Source organism: Ambystoma mexicanum, chromosome 2p (assembly GCF_040938575.1).
Source record: "Ambystoma mexicanum isolate Mex_15411 chromosome 2p, UKY_AmexF1_1, whole genome shotgun sequence".
NCBI classification, from domain to species: domain Eukaryota; kingdom Metazoa; phylum Chordata; class Amphibia; order Caudata; family Ambystomatidae; genus Ambystoma; species Ambystoma mexicanum.
In genome coordinates, this window is record NC_090923.1 from 104,699,148 (window position 1) to 104,712,797 (window position 13,650).

A 13,650-nucleotide genomic window follows, 5' to 3' on the forward strand; every position below is an offset into this window, starting at 1 on the left:
GCTGCAAAGTACTGGTGTGCAAAAAATGAACGAGTCTAAGTCCCATCGGATACAGAGGACTGTGTGTTGTCCTTGTAGCCGAAGGGCCTGTTCTATTCGAATAAAAATTGCTTGTCTGCTTGCTGTGAATATATCGCCAATTGTTGCTTAGCTACTGACATTTATTCTTTGCTGCTGTTTCAGCGGTCCTACATTTCTTATGTGTCTCCCATTTCTTTTGATTCTTTTTCTGTTATTCCCTCTGTGCTACATGGGACCCAGGAGTTAAACACCAAACACATGGGTGGAAAAGATTAATAAATTGTGCGCGGAGAGAAACATGTATTTCCTACAAAGGACAAATCTATGTGTATTTACTTTTGCATTGAAGTTGTACGTGCAGAGATGTACTGCAAATCATGGTAACGTCATATATGTAATTCTCTTTGAGATCATGCAATGATTTACTGCAATCATGGAGTCCAAAGAAAGAGGCTTTCAGCTGTCCCAGATCTCCCTTCAAATGGAGCAGGGAGCAGGGTGTCAACGGGAAAGGCCTACAAGTGCATTCTATGGGAGTGATGAACATTTTCTAGAGCCTGTAAATAAACATATAAGCAACAGAACCTGAGGTGGGGGGCATTACTGGTGGGGTAATGCCCCTGTGGCTATAGTTAGAAGCCCAAGCGAAGCAAGGTCTTTAACATAGCTGCAGGGGAATTACCTGACTGCTAATGCCCCCCCCTCCTTCGAGGGTTCTATTGCTATTAGTAGCCCCGGCACGTACTAATGGCAGTTTTTCTCGAATTGAGACACAGCGCTGCAACCGTTTCTCAACTCGAGGAAAAATGGCCCGCAGGGATCAGGGAGAAGGCATTACATGTAATCCTTTGTCCCTTTCCATGGCGGCCATTAAAAACATAGGGGAAAAAAGTAAACAAACAAAATGGCCAACATGGAATAGGGAGAAGGGACTGCTTGTAGTTCCTTCTCTCTTTCCATGGTGGCCTAACGAGAAAACAGATGGAACCGAGAAGGACGCAGAGTGGCAAACTTTCAGCGTTGAGTCTTTGTGGGCCTGGTAACAACCCGGCAAGGGCCAATCAGATTAATTGTTGCAATCTGATTGTCAGTCGTCGGGTACTAATGAATGATAAATTGGGGCAGGACAGAGCCCTCTTGTACTGCCCAGCTAATGGAGTGTTAGCAGATTCAAAGGGCTCAGAGTGACTGCATCCCACTGCAGAGAAACGGTGAAGAGTGGATGCAGAGCAGAGTGGATGAAGAGTTATCTCTCTCTGGGAGATAACTACATCCTGCCCCCATAGCTCTTTAACACCACTCTCTTCTTGCTGAACTCATCTCTTCTTTGTCCTGCTCTGACCACCATGATCTGGTGGCACCCAAATCACCTTCATGTTGGCTGGAGACTCCTGATTTCATCCTGCATCTCGATTAGCCAGGTGTGGATGTGCGATGATAACCTGTGTCGCAGTGCCTCGAAGACTTTAACCATCTAAATATGCCCACCATCCCCCCTTTGCTAACATTTCTGTGGCCTCCTATAAGGGGCTCCCTCCCATCCAGGTTCCTTCTGCAACCAACATGGGGGTTATCTTCACTAGCTCTCTAAGTACTCCCATTTACAGCTTCACCTCCTCAAGTGTATTCTGCCTTTCCTCGACTTCCTTCATAAGGTTGAGGTGACCAGGGCCCTAGTTCCCCTACGGTTTTACTATCATGATAACCTCTATCTTGGACTCCTGAAGTTCCTACTTTAAATGCTGCAGGTCATCAGGAACAAGGCTGCAAGGTACAACCTTGGCCTCAGACCCAGAGAGCACATCATTACAACATCGCCACTGCCTTCAATGTGCTTTGTGTCATTCACTAGGCCTGTGACACGTCATCAAGAACAAGGCAGCAATGCTCATTCCTGGCCTCAGACCCAGACACCACATCATTACAATATCTCCATTGGCTCTCTGTTGGCGCCATTAGATTCTTCAACGTTCTGTGTGTCATTCACCAGGCCTGCGGCAGGTCATCAAGATCAAGGCGACAAAGCTCAGCCTTGCACTCAGACCCAGAGACCACATTTCCATTGGACTTCAATTACGATTTATGTTATTCACCAGGCCTGCTTCGGTTGTAGGGAAGGAGTGGCATATCTCCATAGGAAGGTGTCCAAATACCACCTGTCTAGGGCCTTAAGCTTACTTGTCACCTGGTGGCCAAAGAAGAAAAGTTAGGGGTGACACCCTTGGAGCTGCTCAAGCCCTTCTCTGGATTCATTTACCTGTAGCTCTGGGGGAAGAATAAAATCTCCCCTCATTTTAGGAGGCTACTCAATACTATCCTAAATATTGTCTTACTCAAAGGACTTGTTGACCCATAGTTCTGGTTGCCTGGTCCGAGGGCGTCGTCCTCGGCGGTGAACGGCCTGTCCCAGAAGTGCTCCTGGTATTGGCTCTCTCCTGCCACCTTTTGATCTGCTCTTGCCCTTACCCCTAGGCACGGGCTAGCTCCTACTCTATTTGGCCTTCTACCACTGTTATCTTAGGTACCTGTACGTTTCACTCTTGCTGTCGATCCGGCGTCCCTTACAGCACTTCCCCACCCTACAGTACTTGGTTCCTTCCACTGGTGGTAACAGCCTTATAAATGTACTATAAATAAATGAATAAATATATCTCCAGTGTACCGGTTTATCAAGCAATACATTATGTAAATACTATTATAATTGACAGGTGTCCGGACATTTCGTCGAAAGACATTTCGTCGAAAGACATTTGGTCGACGTAATTTGGTCGAAAACCAAAAGGTCGAATTTTTATTTTTATTTTTATATATATTTTTTAGGTTGTAGTTTAGGGAAAAAATGGTTTTTTAGAAAAAAAGAGGGCTGGGGGGGACCCCCCCTAAAAAAAAAAGTGAAAATAAAAAAAATAAAAAATTCGACCATTTGGTTTTCGACCAAATGGTTTCGACCAAATGTCCTGTCGACAAATTTTTTTCAACGAAATGTCTGGCAACCTAATGACACATACTCATTCCTCAGCCCAGTGTTAGCCCATGTCACTCTCCTGTACCCCTCCAGTTTCCCCGCCTGCTCTAACATCAGAACAGTCCCTCCCTCTCTCGTGTGGCTCACAGGAGGGAGTCAGGCCCATGCTATTTGTCATTAGCATGAGGAGAGACTCCCTTCCTGGGCTAACAAAAAGTGGGAGGGGACCTGTGTGCCCCAAAATGGTCCCATCAGGAATGATTTAGGGATGTGCACACATTTATAACACTCGTTTTTTTTGTGTGGCACTGTGTGCTAGTAAGTCAATCGGAGCAACCCTTCTGGTTCTGATGGCCCGTACACCAAGAGCTCTGCACGCCCTCAATTCGGAATATGCCGTCTTTATGGAGGGGTTGAACCTGGTGGTAAATGCAGCGAAGTCGGCGGTGATGGCATGCTGGAAGGGGAGACGGAGGATTACATTTAGAGCCATACACTGTAGGAATAGTGTTACCCCCGGGGTGGATTAGGCGCCGCGGCCCATGTAACCAAACAGGCCTCAATTCCTTAAGAACCTTTTGGGGCTACCAGCTTCGACTCCAAACTTTGGAGTACATATGGAATTGGGTTATACTCCAATTGGGGACATCGGGCCTCATTATAAGTATGGCGGTACAGTAACAACAGTGCCGATAGCATTACCGGCACTGTTGCTACCGTACCGCCATACTACGAGCTGTGCTCGCGCGTGCCTTTCAGCCCGCCAGGTCTGACCAGGCGGGCGAGCGGCACCCACGAGCACAGCAAGTTGGATGCACCGGCACCGTTGTAAACGGTGCCGGTGCATCTGACGTCCACATTCCCATTGAGCCCTATGGGGCTCAATTGGGAATGGGGATGTACCGCTTCCGGTCCCCGGTAATTGCCCATTCGCGGGTGCCGGACCCGGTTGGGAGTTTGGAGGTAGCCTTGCCGGTTTTACCAGCAAGGCTACCTTCAACCTCATAATGAGGCCGATGGTCTTACTGCAGCCAGTATTGCACTGCCTCAGGTTATGGGGTAATGGTAAAGTGTCACTCACCCATGAACTGATATCTTCCTGATAGACAAGGGCTCGAGGGATAATGTCCCATGGCTGTCTCACATTAAGGAACAGCTGAAGGTGATCAATACTACGCATCTGTTCCCACCCAGTTGTATGCTCTCTCGGGGAGAAATTAGCAGATGGATGGCATGCTTTTGTGAATCTGTGAGAATGGACAGAGAAAGTATGGAAATAATGAAGCCAAAGAATCGTGGGCTGATGACAATTATGTACCCGGGTGTCCAGCGCTATCTGCTGTGGGCAGAATTCCCTGTGAACTGTGTCTTCGTATCCAGAGCAAGTTTCAACTGCATCCACCTACGGGCTGTTGTGGCAGCATGGTCCGGGGTGGGGTGTGGGGGGCGGGGGGATGCAGATCACTCTTATCCAGGGTGTGAAGCCTCATATGAGGACCTAGAAAATGTGATTTTCTTTTGCCCTGCCTATGCACAAGCCAGAAGATGTCGTATATGATCCCTATTGTAGGAACTGGGTTTTGTACAACACCGGCCTGCCCTAATATATTTGCTGTGGGTGGACTCACCACATGTGGGTTGGTCCTTACATATCTGAAAACAGCACTTTATCTCGGGAAAAGACTGCTAAGTATACTGCCCTGAACTGAATTTCTGCACATTGTTTTATGAATTGTATTTGTAAACCTGTTTAGCTGTTATCTTTGGTGAGGTTTTTTATGATCATATGATTACTGTGTAATAATTGATATGCATTTTGTATTTTGTACTGTTTTTATGGATTGTTTTATGCATATCCGAAATAAACACGATGATGATAGAATCGTCATTTATGACATTCTCAGAAATAAACAAAAAAGGTTATGTTAAATCTAGTACAAGTCAAGATTTTAATAATTCATAGAAAATCTCACAAAGATTTTGTTTTACAAAAAACAAATCAACAAAACTCATACATACAAACACAACAATTATTTACAGAAAAGTAGAAGTCATGTCTAAAACACATAATGACAAATTAAGGACCAATGGGTCCTTAATATGTTTCCTAGCAGGCTTTATATATATCAATATGTAATCAAATACATCTGTAGGACTTTGCAGATGCATCCGCTGCTAACTCACCGGGCCATATGTTTCGGCGGGTTGACAAATGACTCCACCTTCTTCAGGACTGGACAGGAAAAACCTGGGGACAAATGCATTTGGTATCTTTTAAAATGCTACAACAAGAGTAAACCTACACAAGGTTGCAAGCAAACTAACACCAACTAGAGTGAGACACTGCCCGTTACCATAACACCCATAAATACTATATGGAGTTGTCTTATCACCAAAGAGTGAAAGGACAAAAGTCCTAAGTCAAGAGGAAAAAGCTCATACCACACGAACAGGAGGCAAACAACGTACCCTATCCACTCACTAATGAATCATGTTGTGTAAGGGATCGACCATGGTGATGTGGAAGTTGCGCCTAGGTTCCCAGGGAAGGTACTTAAAGAATTAACTTTGACCTGTAGATAATACAAATGGTGTCAATTCAATCTCTTGCAATGAATCGGGTATCTCATAGTCCCCGGTTAACAAGAATGTGAGTGACATTTTCCCTCAATAACTACCTGACACTTTTTAAAGAGTTATTCAGGAGGGAAAATGTTGTTTATGAAAATAGTCTTCAAAATCATCATTGTTCACTGCTGTGTGGGTTCTTCAATTTTAATTGTTTGTAACACAATGTGCTTCTCTCAGTCTGAAGGCCAGCACTGCATTTAGACTGTTCCAAGCTCTAAGAATGATTGACTTACTATTTAGAGAGAGTCCGCCTCTCTAAAAACCTAGTTCTCTTCTAATTTTGGATCGCTGCTATGAGACATCTTCCATTACATCTTAAGGACTCTCGGCCTGTGAGACATTGTCCATCTCCTTTCTGTTAAATGTTTGAATGTGCCTTATATTAAATGATCAAATAAAATAAGTAATATATTGGTTGGCTGCTTGGACAGTCCTTCAGTAAATTGTATTTGGTAAATGTGTGTATGCCCAAAGAGATAGTGAACTCGTACAACAATGGTTGTGTTTCTCTTCCTTTCATCGTCTCATCGCACGTCAAATTTACATTACGGTCTGACTTTATCTCTTGTTGACCTGTTGTCTCCCACAAGCCTTCAGGGATGGAGAGCTGTGATACGGGTATGTATGTATGGATGTTGTGTCTGAGGGAGTGGTGAAACGAGGATCGAAGAGATGATTTGTTCCGACACCTTCTGCGGATCAGGGGACTTTCAATGAACAGAGAGACCATGTGCTCCTTTGGTGTCTCTGCAGCCATTGGGTGTTGACCTAACTGCACCCGCTCCCCCTTGCTTTGCTCCTGTATGTAAATCTTTGCACTCTTCTGCACTTCCACCCCTGTTCCATTACAGGTTTTCGAGAGGTGGGCACTGTCAGCCGGCTGCAGATCTTTGAGTCGACCAGAAATCGTATCCGAGTGACGTGGATTGGGATCCCTGGAGCCACGTCCTACAAGATCATATGGACCCGTGCAGATGGTAAGGATGCATCCAACTCTGGCAGGGGAAGTTTGATGACTGATGGAGCGCGAGGGCGCGCACTCTGCACATCCACACCGTCAATGAAGAAAGGCTATAGCTATGGCATTCCTTGCTGTCTGTGCGTGTGAATGCCTCCATCAAGCACATAATACATTAAGCATGAGACACACGCAGCACTGTTTCAATCTGTTAATGTTGCTTCCTACACTAAACACATGCTATGATATGAGAAGTGCAGTGTTTACAGTTTGTAGGTGTGTTTGCTTACTCTAATTTCAGGATGCCTATAAAGCAGTGATAATCTGTCTGCTTGTTTAAATTAAGCATGAGACACGCAAGGCACTGCTTCAATCTGTTAATGTCCGTTCCTACACTAAACACATGCTATGATATGAGACGTGCAGTGTTTAGAGGCAAGTGTCTGGGTGCACTAATCGTATGATACAAGTAGTGCATGTTTGCTGCCGTTGTCCAGCTTACACCAACCGCATGATACATATAGTCCAGTACTTGCAGTCTGCATGTTTGCTTTAACTAATGGCATTAGGCAAATAGTGCAGTGTTTACATTCTGTGGGTTTGCTTAATTTAGTATTATAATTAAATCAGTTCAGTATGTATAGCCTGTATGTCGCCACAGCACTAATCATATGATACGAGCATATCAGGGTCTTAACGGCTCATGCACTCACCACAATACAAATAGTGCAGTGTTAGCAATCTTTCTGTGTATCTACCTATGTAAAGAGCATGACACAAATAGCTCTCATGGGAAGATTTGTAAAAACAAACATCACCCAGTGGCTTTCCTCAATGCTTGCTGCTATTGCCTACACAATGTTAAATGCATGCAAGCTGTGCATGCACACACTATGCACAATTTTAATAGAAAGGAAAGACTCCTGCAAATCATTCCATATCATCATCATCGTCCGTCATTGGTATTGCCCCTTTCACCATTGGTATGGTCCCAAGGTGCTGTAGGTTGAACGCCCTTGAGGGACCGAAGTCCAGGTATGGGAAATTGGTAAGAGGGGTATAGAATGCGTGTGTGCATTTTAGCCAATATGAAGGTCGGAAGGGATGGCCAAGTCCCTGCTAGATACCCATGTCGATTTGGCGTGTGAATGGGTGCTGAGAGGTAATCTGGAGAGTATGCGAGAGCAGGAGATTCATTTTGTGTGCAGCTAGCATATACACAATTTAATGTCTACTGCCACCAGTTGCTCACCTGCCTGACTCTGCCATCTATTGTCCTCTTTCTGTTTCTTAAGGGGTTGGGACCGAAAACACTGAAGAGGTACCCGGGAGCATCAGTTCCTTCGACCTGGTCGACTTGGATGGAGGCGTGAACTACATAGTAAAGGTCGTCGCAGTGATTGGGAACCGAGAGGGAAACCCAGTCTCCATCAACGTCAAGACACGTGAGTTCTCAGCACTCCTTATGGGCGCAGAATATGTTTTTCGGCCTCGTTGTTTTGTGTGGAATTTCAGTTACACTATCACGGATTACTTTTATTGTTTGAAACCAACGAAAGCACGGTAACTAAGATATCATCTTTTCATTTAGAGAAGAATCGACCAGTTACGGCACACAGAAGCAGAAAATACATATTATTGGATATCTGTTTGAGTCTATAATACAGCGACTTCTCATGTATTCCTGGCATTTTTTTTCCATCAATTTCCCTTTTCGTTGGGAGTGAAGGGCTCATAAGTGGTGGGCTCATAAATCACACGACTGACAGTGCCACAGGCAAACAGGAATTGCTGAAAGCCAAGCTCCAGCCTAGGTTGCAGCCAAAATATCTCATAGATCTTCTGAGCTTAGTCCAAAGTCAAGTCTGTGCCTTTATTCTGTCATTTGCCCAAAAGAAAGAATTCTGGGAAGTTGTTGAGATCATGTCTCACTCCATATTTTCCCTTACAGTCCGCAGGGGCCATCGGCTGAGCACCATCCTTAAAGGTCACACCACTTAGATCAGGTCAACATATAGCAGAGAACTCTGTAGGACACCAATGCCAGTCTTCACGTCAGGCCCAAGAGGCTCAGCACGGGTGATGTAGCATTCCAGCAGCCAATGGGTCCCAGGATGGCTGCCATAAGAGAGCATATTTGGAGAGATGATGAGGCCAGACCATCTGGCCCTTATTCCGTCATAATCCTATGCCACAGGAGGGAAAAGGAATGCTTTAGCTGACTGGCAAGAGGCAGGACAGTTGGTAACAGTTTAAAAACAGCAAGACAATAAAGCACTATCTTGCTTCAACTAAGTAAAGATGGAAAGTGAGACATGACAAAACCAACCCACCATCAAAGAACTCTTCGAATCCAAGCAGTCGATCGAAAGGAGGATCTAGTTATGAAACAATTACGGATCCAGCTTTGGGGAGAACTGGAGAGAATATCAGCAAACTCTATAGTTGAGTTGCAGTCCAGTTGCTAGCAATACTTTCTGTTTGAAAATTCGGCTCCCCTGGATTTGATGAAAAGTTGTCCTGGCGGTCTTCATGAGTGCATGATGGGATATTTGGAGGAATGTTTTGACCCTGTACTGTGCACAAAATTTCAAGGATAACTGAGGAATGGGGACCGAGAGATAATACCAACAAGATCTCTGGACAATGAGCTAGCACCAATCCAGGAACTTATTGAAGGAAGATGGCCCCACTGTCAACCAGGCACAAGGCGAAGCAATCTGTAATTCAGGCCTTGGTCCAAACGCTGCCCGTACTCAAGATCGTATAAAAGGGTACGTCCTGAACATATCAACATACATACCAGCAGAAAAACCGCAAAAGCAATAGCCACAATGATCCTCTCCAGCGAATTTGAGTGATTATATATAAGAAGCAGTCACAGGCCCGGCCAATGGGTAGATCCCAGCTTTCTGTGCCTGTTACCTCTCCAGGCTATGGTATGTTATGTTAGTAGGCATTTGCATTGATCCCATCACCAACTCATTGATTTAATGTTATGTATAACCGGAACCAAAATTCTGAAAGCATTGTACTGTACTCTGTAAGAATTCTTCTGTACTCTGTAACAGCGCTTCGATGCCCAGTCTGTGGTGCACTTTATAAATGAATAAAAGAAAATAAACAAATAAATAACTAATGCCTGAGGGTTGTCGAGATAGCAGTGCATTTTGTCCCCAACTGGGGTAAACCAGACTGCGGTCTGTGGGGAGAAAGGTAAAGGTGAAAAGGGGTCCAGATCCTGAAGAAATCCGCAGAAGCTGCTGGCCCCTTTGAAACCCCTGAAGTGTTTAGCCCACTGCCTAATATAAACAGACAGTGCGCTTCCCACCAGGGAAAGGGGAATGGGATAAAATAATAGACCAGGTCCACGTCTTCTACACTCCAGAAATACTCTGAAGACCTGAAATGAGAAGGACATTACATTGTGAACTGTCCTCAACTCTTCTTCACAAAAACCGTTTCCCCCCTTACTGTTCTTCCATACCCGAAAACCCCTGCTGACTTGCCTAGATGTTAGCAAAACAGAAGGGTGATGGCTGGAAGGTTTTGAATTAATCATAAGCACAGGCAAAGCTCTGGGCAACACTCCAGACCATCGTTTTTCAGCCTGCCAAGCCATTACAGAAGGGGAAAAACCATAAGCAAATCAGGCTTGGTCCTACCCCAAAAGGGGCAGTCCAGCCAGAACTGCTAGGTCACATCCCTTCTGCACGAGACCACATGCATCCCCAGACATGTTTCAGCCTTGTTGGGCGTCATCAGTGAGGAGTAGCTTGGGTCTCTAGGCCCGGCAGACTCGGGACCCACATCTGGGCATACCCGTCCCACTTGGGGTGACTTTAGCAAAACAGAAGGGTGATGGCTGGAAGGTTTTGAATTAATCATAAGCACAGGCAAAGCTCTGCGCAACCCTCCAGACCATCGTTTTTCAGCCTGCCAAGCCATTACAGAAAGGGAAAAACCATAAGCAAATCAGGCTTGGTCCTACCCCAAAAGGGGCAGTCCAGCCAGAACTGCTAGGTCACATCCCTTCTGCACGAGACCACACGCATCCCCAGACATGCTTCAGCCTTGTTGGGCGTCATCAGTGAGGAGTAGCTTGGGTCTCTAGGCCCGGCAGACTCGGGACCCACGTCTGGGCATACCCGTCCCACTTGGGGTGACTTTAGCAAAACAGAAGGGTGATGGCTGGAAGGTTTTGAATTAATCATAAGCACATGCAAAGCTCTGGGCAACCCTCCAGACCATCGTTTTTCAGCCTGCCAAGCCATTACAGAAGGGGAAAAACCATAAGCAAATCAGGCTTGGTCCTACCCCAAAAGGGGCAGTCCAGCCAGAACTGCTAGGTCACATCCCTTCTGCACGAGACCACAAGCATCCCCAGACATGCTTCAGCCTTGTTGGGCGTCATCAGTGAGGAGTAGCTTGGGTCTCTAGGCCCGGCAGACTCGGGACCCACGTCTGGGCATACCCGTCCCACTTGGGGTGACTTTAGCAAAACAGAAGGGTGATGGCTGGAAGGTTTTGAATTAATCATAAGCACAGGCAAAGCTCTGGGCAACCCTCAAGACCATTGTTTTTCAGCCTGCCAAGCCATTACAGAAGGGGAAAAACCATAAGCAAATCAGGCTTGGTCCTACCCCAAAAGGGGCAGTCCAGCCAGAACTGCTAGGTCACATCCCTTCTGCACGAGACCACAAGCATCCCCAGACATGTTTCAGCCTTCACCTCTTTGTTTTTGCTTTATCACCCCGAGTGGGACGGGTATGCCCCGACGTGGGTCCCGTGCCTGCTGGGCCTAGAGACCCAAGCTACTCCTCACTGATGAGCCCCAACAAGGGTGGTCTCGTGCAGAAGGGATGTGACTTTTGGGGTGGGGCCAAGCCTGATTTGCATATGGTCTTTTCCCTTCTGTAATGGCTTGGCAGGCGAAGAACGGTGGTCTGGGGGGTTGCCCAGAGCAACGCCAGTGGTTAAGATTCATTCTAAACCTTCCAGCCATCACCTCTTTGTTTTTGCTTTGTCACCCCGAGTGGGACGGGTATGCCCCGACGTGGGTCCCGTGCCTGCTGGGCCTAGAGACCCAAGCTACTCCTCACTGATGAGCCCCAACAAGGGTGAAACATGTTTGGGGATGCTTGTGGTCTCGTGCAGAAGGGATGTGACCTAGCAGTTCGGGCTGGACTGCCCCTTTTGGGGTGGGGCCAAGCCTGATTTGCATATGGTCTTTTCCCTTCTGTAATGGCTTGGCAGGCGAAGAACAGTGGTCTGGAGGGTTGCCCAGAGCAACGCCAGTGGTTAAGATTCATTCTAAACCTTCCAGCCATCACCTCTTTGTTTTTGGCTTGCCTAGATGTTGCCTTCAAAAGTCTTCACTGTTCTTCAAAGTGACTAAGTTCTCTCTTCTCTTCTAGAGAACATTCATGTAAATTGTCTCCTTTCTTCTTTTTTGGTTCTCTCCTTAAAAGAACTGTCTTTTTAACTTTCTTTCTATATTTTGCCAGATTTTTTTTTAGAAAGATTTTATTATGTATTGCTGTGTTTCTAAACCTGCATGTAAAACCCTACCTATTTAACTTAAATGCAACACTGAGTCTTCGTTGAGTAACTTTAAAAGGGAAATAACGAATTACAGACTTTGCCTCTCTACATGCTTCAGTGTTTATTATTTTACTTTAATTTTGGTCTGAGGCTTTTCTGGGTAAAGTTTGTGACATGTTTTCTAAACAGCTGATGCAGCCTTGGGCGCACGTGAGAGAATGCTCTCTTCCTTTTATTTAACTGAAGAGATGACACGACACTCCTCGCGTTGAAGCGGTTGCCTTCGATTCAGAGCATATGCACGCGGGAAGACCTTCCTTTGTATAGACGCGCGGACGCTGGGTCGCGTCGGGAAGAAACTAAGCTTCTGCCCCGAGTCAGTGTACTTGCGGAAACTAGCAATCACTCCAGTTCGCAAATTGCCAGCTCACGCATCTGCACTGCACTCCTCACCCCACCGACCCCTAAAGTGGGTTTATTTCAAAGGTCAATGCACACGCTGTCTCAGATTAGGACAATGTTATATACAATGGTGCTTTCATGGTTGCACGCTCCTTCACACATGCGGCCAAGCTCTGTTACCTTAATAACAAACAAAATTGCAAACAGAATTATGCTGGGCTCTCTGTAATTCACAACGCTATCTCCAAATTCTAAATTAGAAAATGATTTACTTTGAACACCTAATTACCAGACTAGACTAGAACTTTAGGAAATACTTAAAGTTTCTCCTTAGTAAAAGTCTCTTTTTACAGCCTTGCTTTTAAATCAAAAGGAATCTTCCATCAAGCTGCTTGATCATGTCCCAGGTAGTGCTGGTGTTTCTTAATTGGGAAATAGGTCTAAAACTGGAGCTTCTTCAAAACAGGTCCTGCCTCTTGGTTTTCAGTCAATGAAAGGCAGTTTAGAAAACTTGACAAGAATCTAAGTAGCCTCAGGATTCCAGACTGACCTCATCATTAGAATCTTCAATTGCTCCTTCCATCTTGCCTTTGGCTCAGCACATCTTCCTGAAACAATCAATTAAGGACAAAAAGGGGAAAGTATATCTGCCTAGCTTAACCATAATAATATATTTAAAGGGAAAAAATATGATTGTTATAGTAGGGGTGCATGTGAAACCATTTGGTAGTGGAGCAACCAAATGTTGAACGTGAAAAGAGAGAATACAAACCATTCATGATTGTAAAGACTGGAGGAGGGTATGTGTACTTCTGCCTTCTATATGAATGGTACAAAAAAGCACAGAGCACCCAGCAAAGGTTCTCTCTATGAGATCTTGGACGAGCAACCAAGGCTTAAGCACTCAGGTGGTGATTCAGGCTAGTTCAGAGTCCCCAAGCCCCCCACAAGGAATGTCTACACACTATGTTAGGTGATAACCCAACTTCTTTATATAAAATAAGGTTCAATACTATATATACATATAAATAATAACACTGTGTACATAGGCAGTTCTATTCAAAAGAATGGCAAATATTTACACTCTATGTGGTACCCCTCACAACTTGAATTCAGTAATAAATGCACC

General features: G+C 45.3%; 1 protein-coding gene across 1 annotated transcript in view; it reads left to right on the top strand.

Annotated features, from left to right (window-relative positions):
• The window catches only part of COL7A1 (collagen type VII alpha 1 chain), a 782,081-nt gene that overhangs the window by 296,592 nt on the left and 471,839 nt on the right, over nucleotides 1–13,650 (top strand). Inside the window, exons 23-24 of the mRNA XM_069646196.1 lie at nucleotides 6,469–6,594; nucleotides 7,871–8,020. Of these exons, the coding sequence (XP_069502297.1) occupies nucleotides 6,469–6,594; nucleotides 7,871–8,020 (276 nt within the window). The remainder of the gene's footprint in view (nucleotides 1–6,468; nucleotides 6,595–7,870; nucleotides 8,021–13,650) is intronic.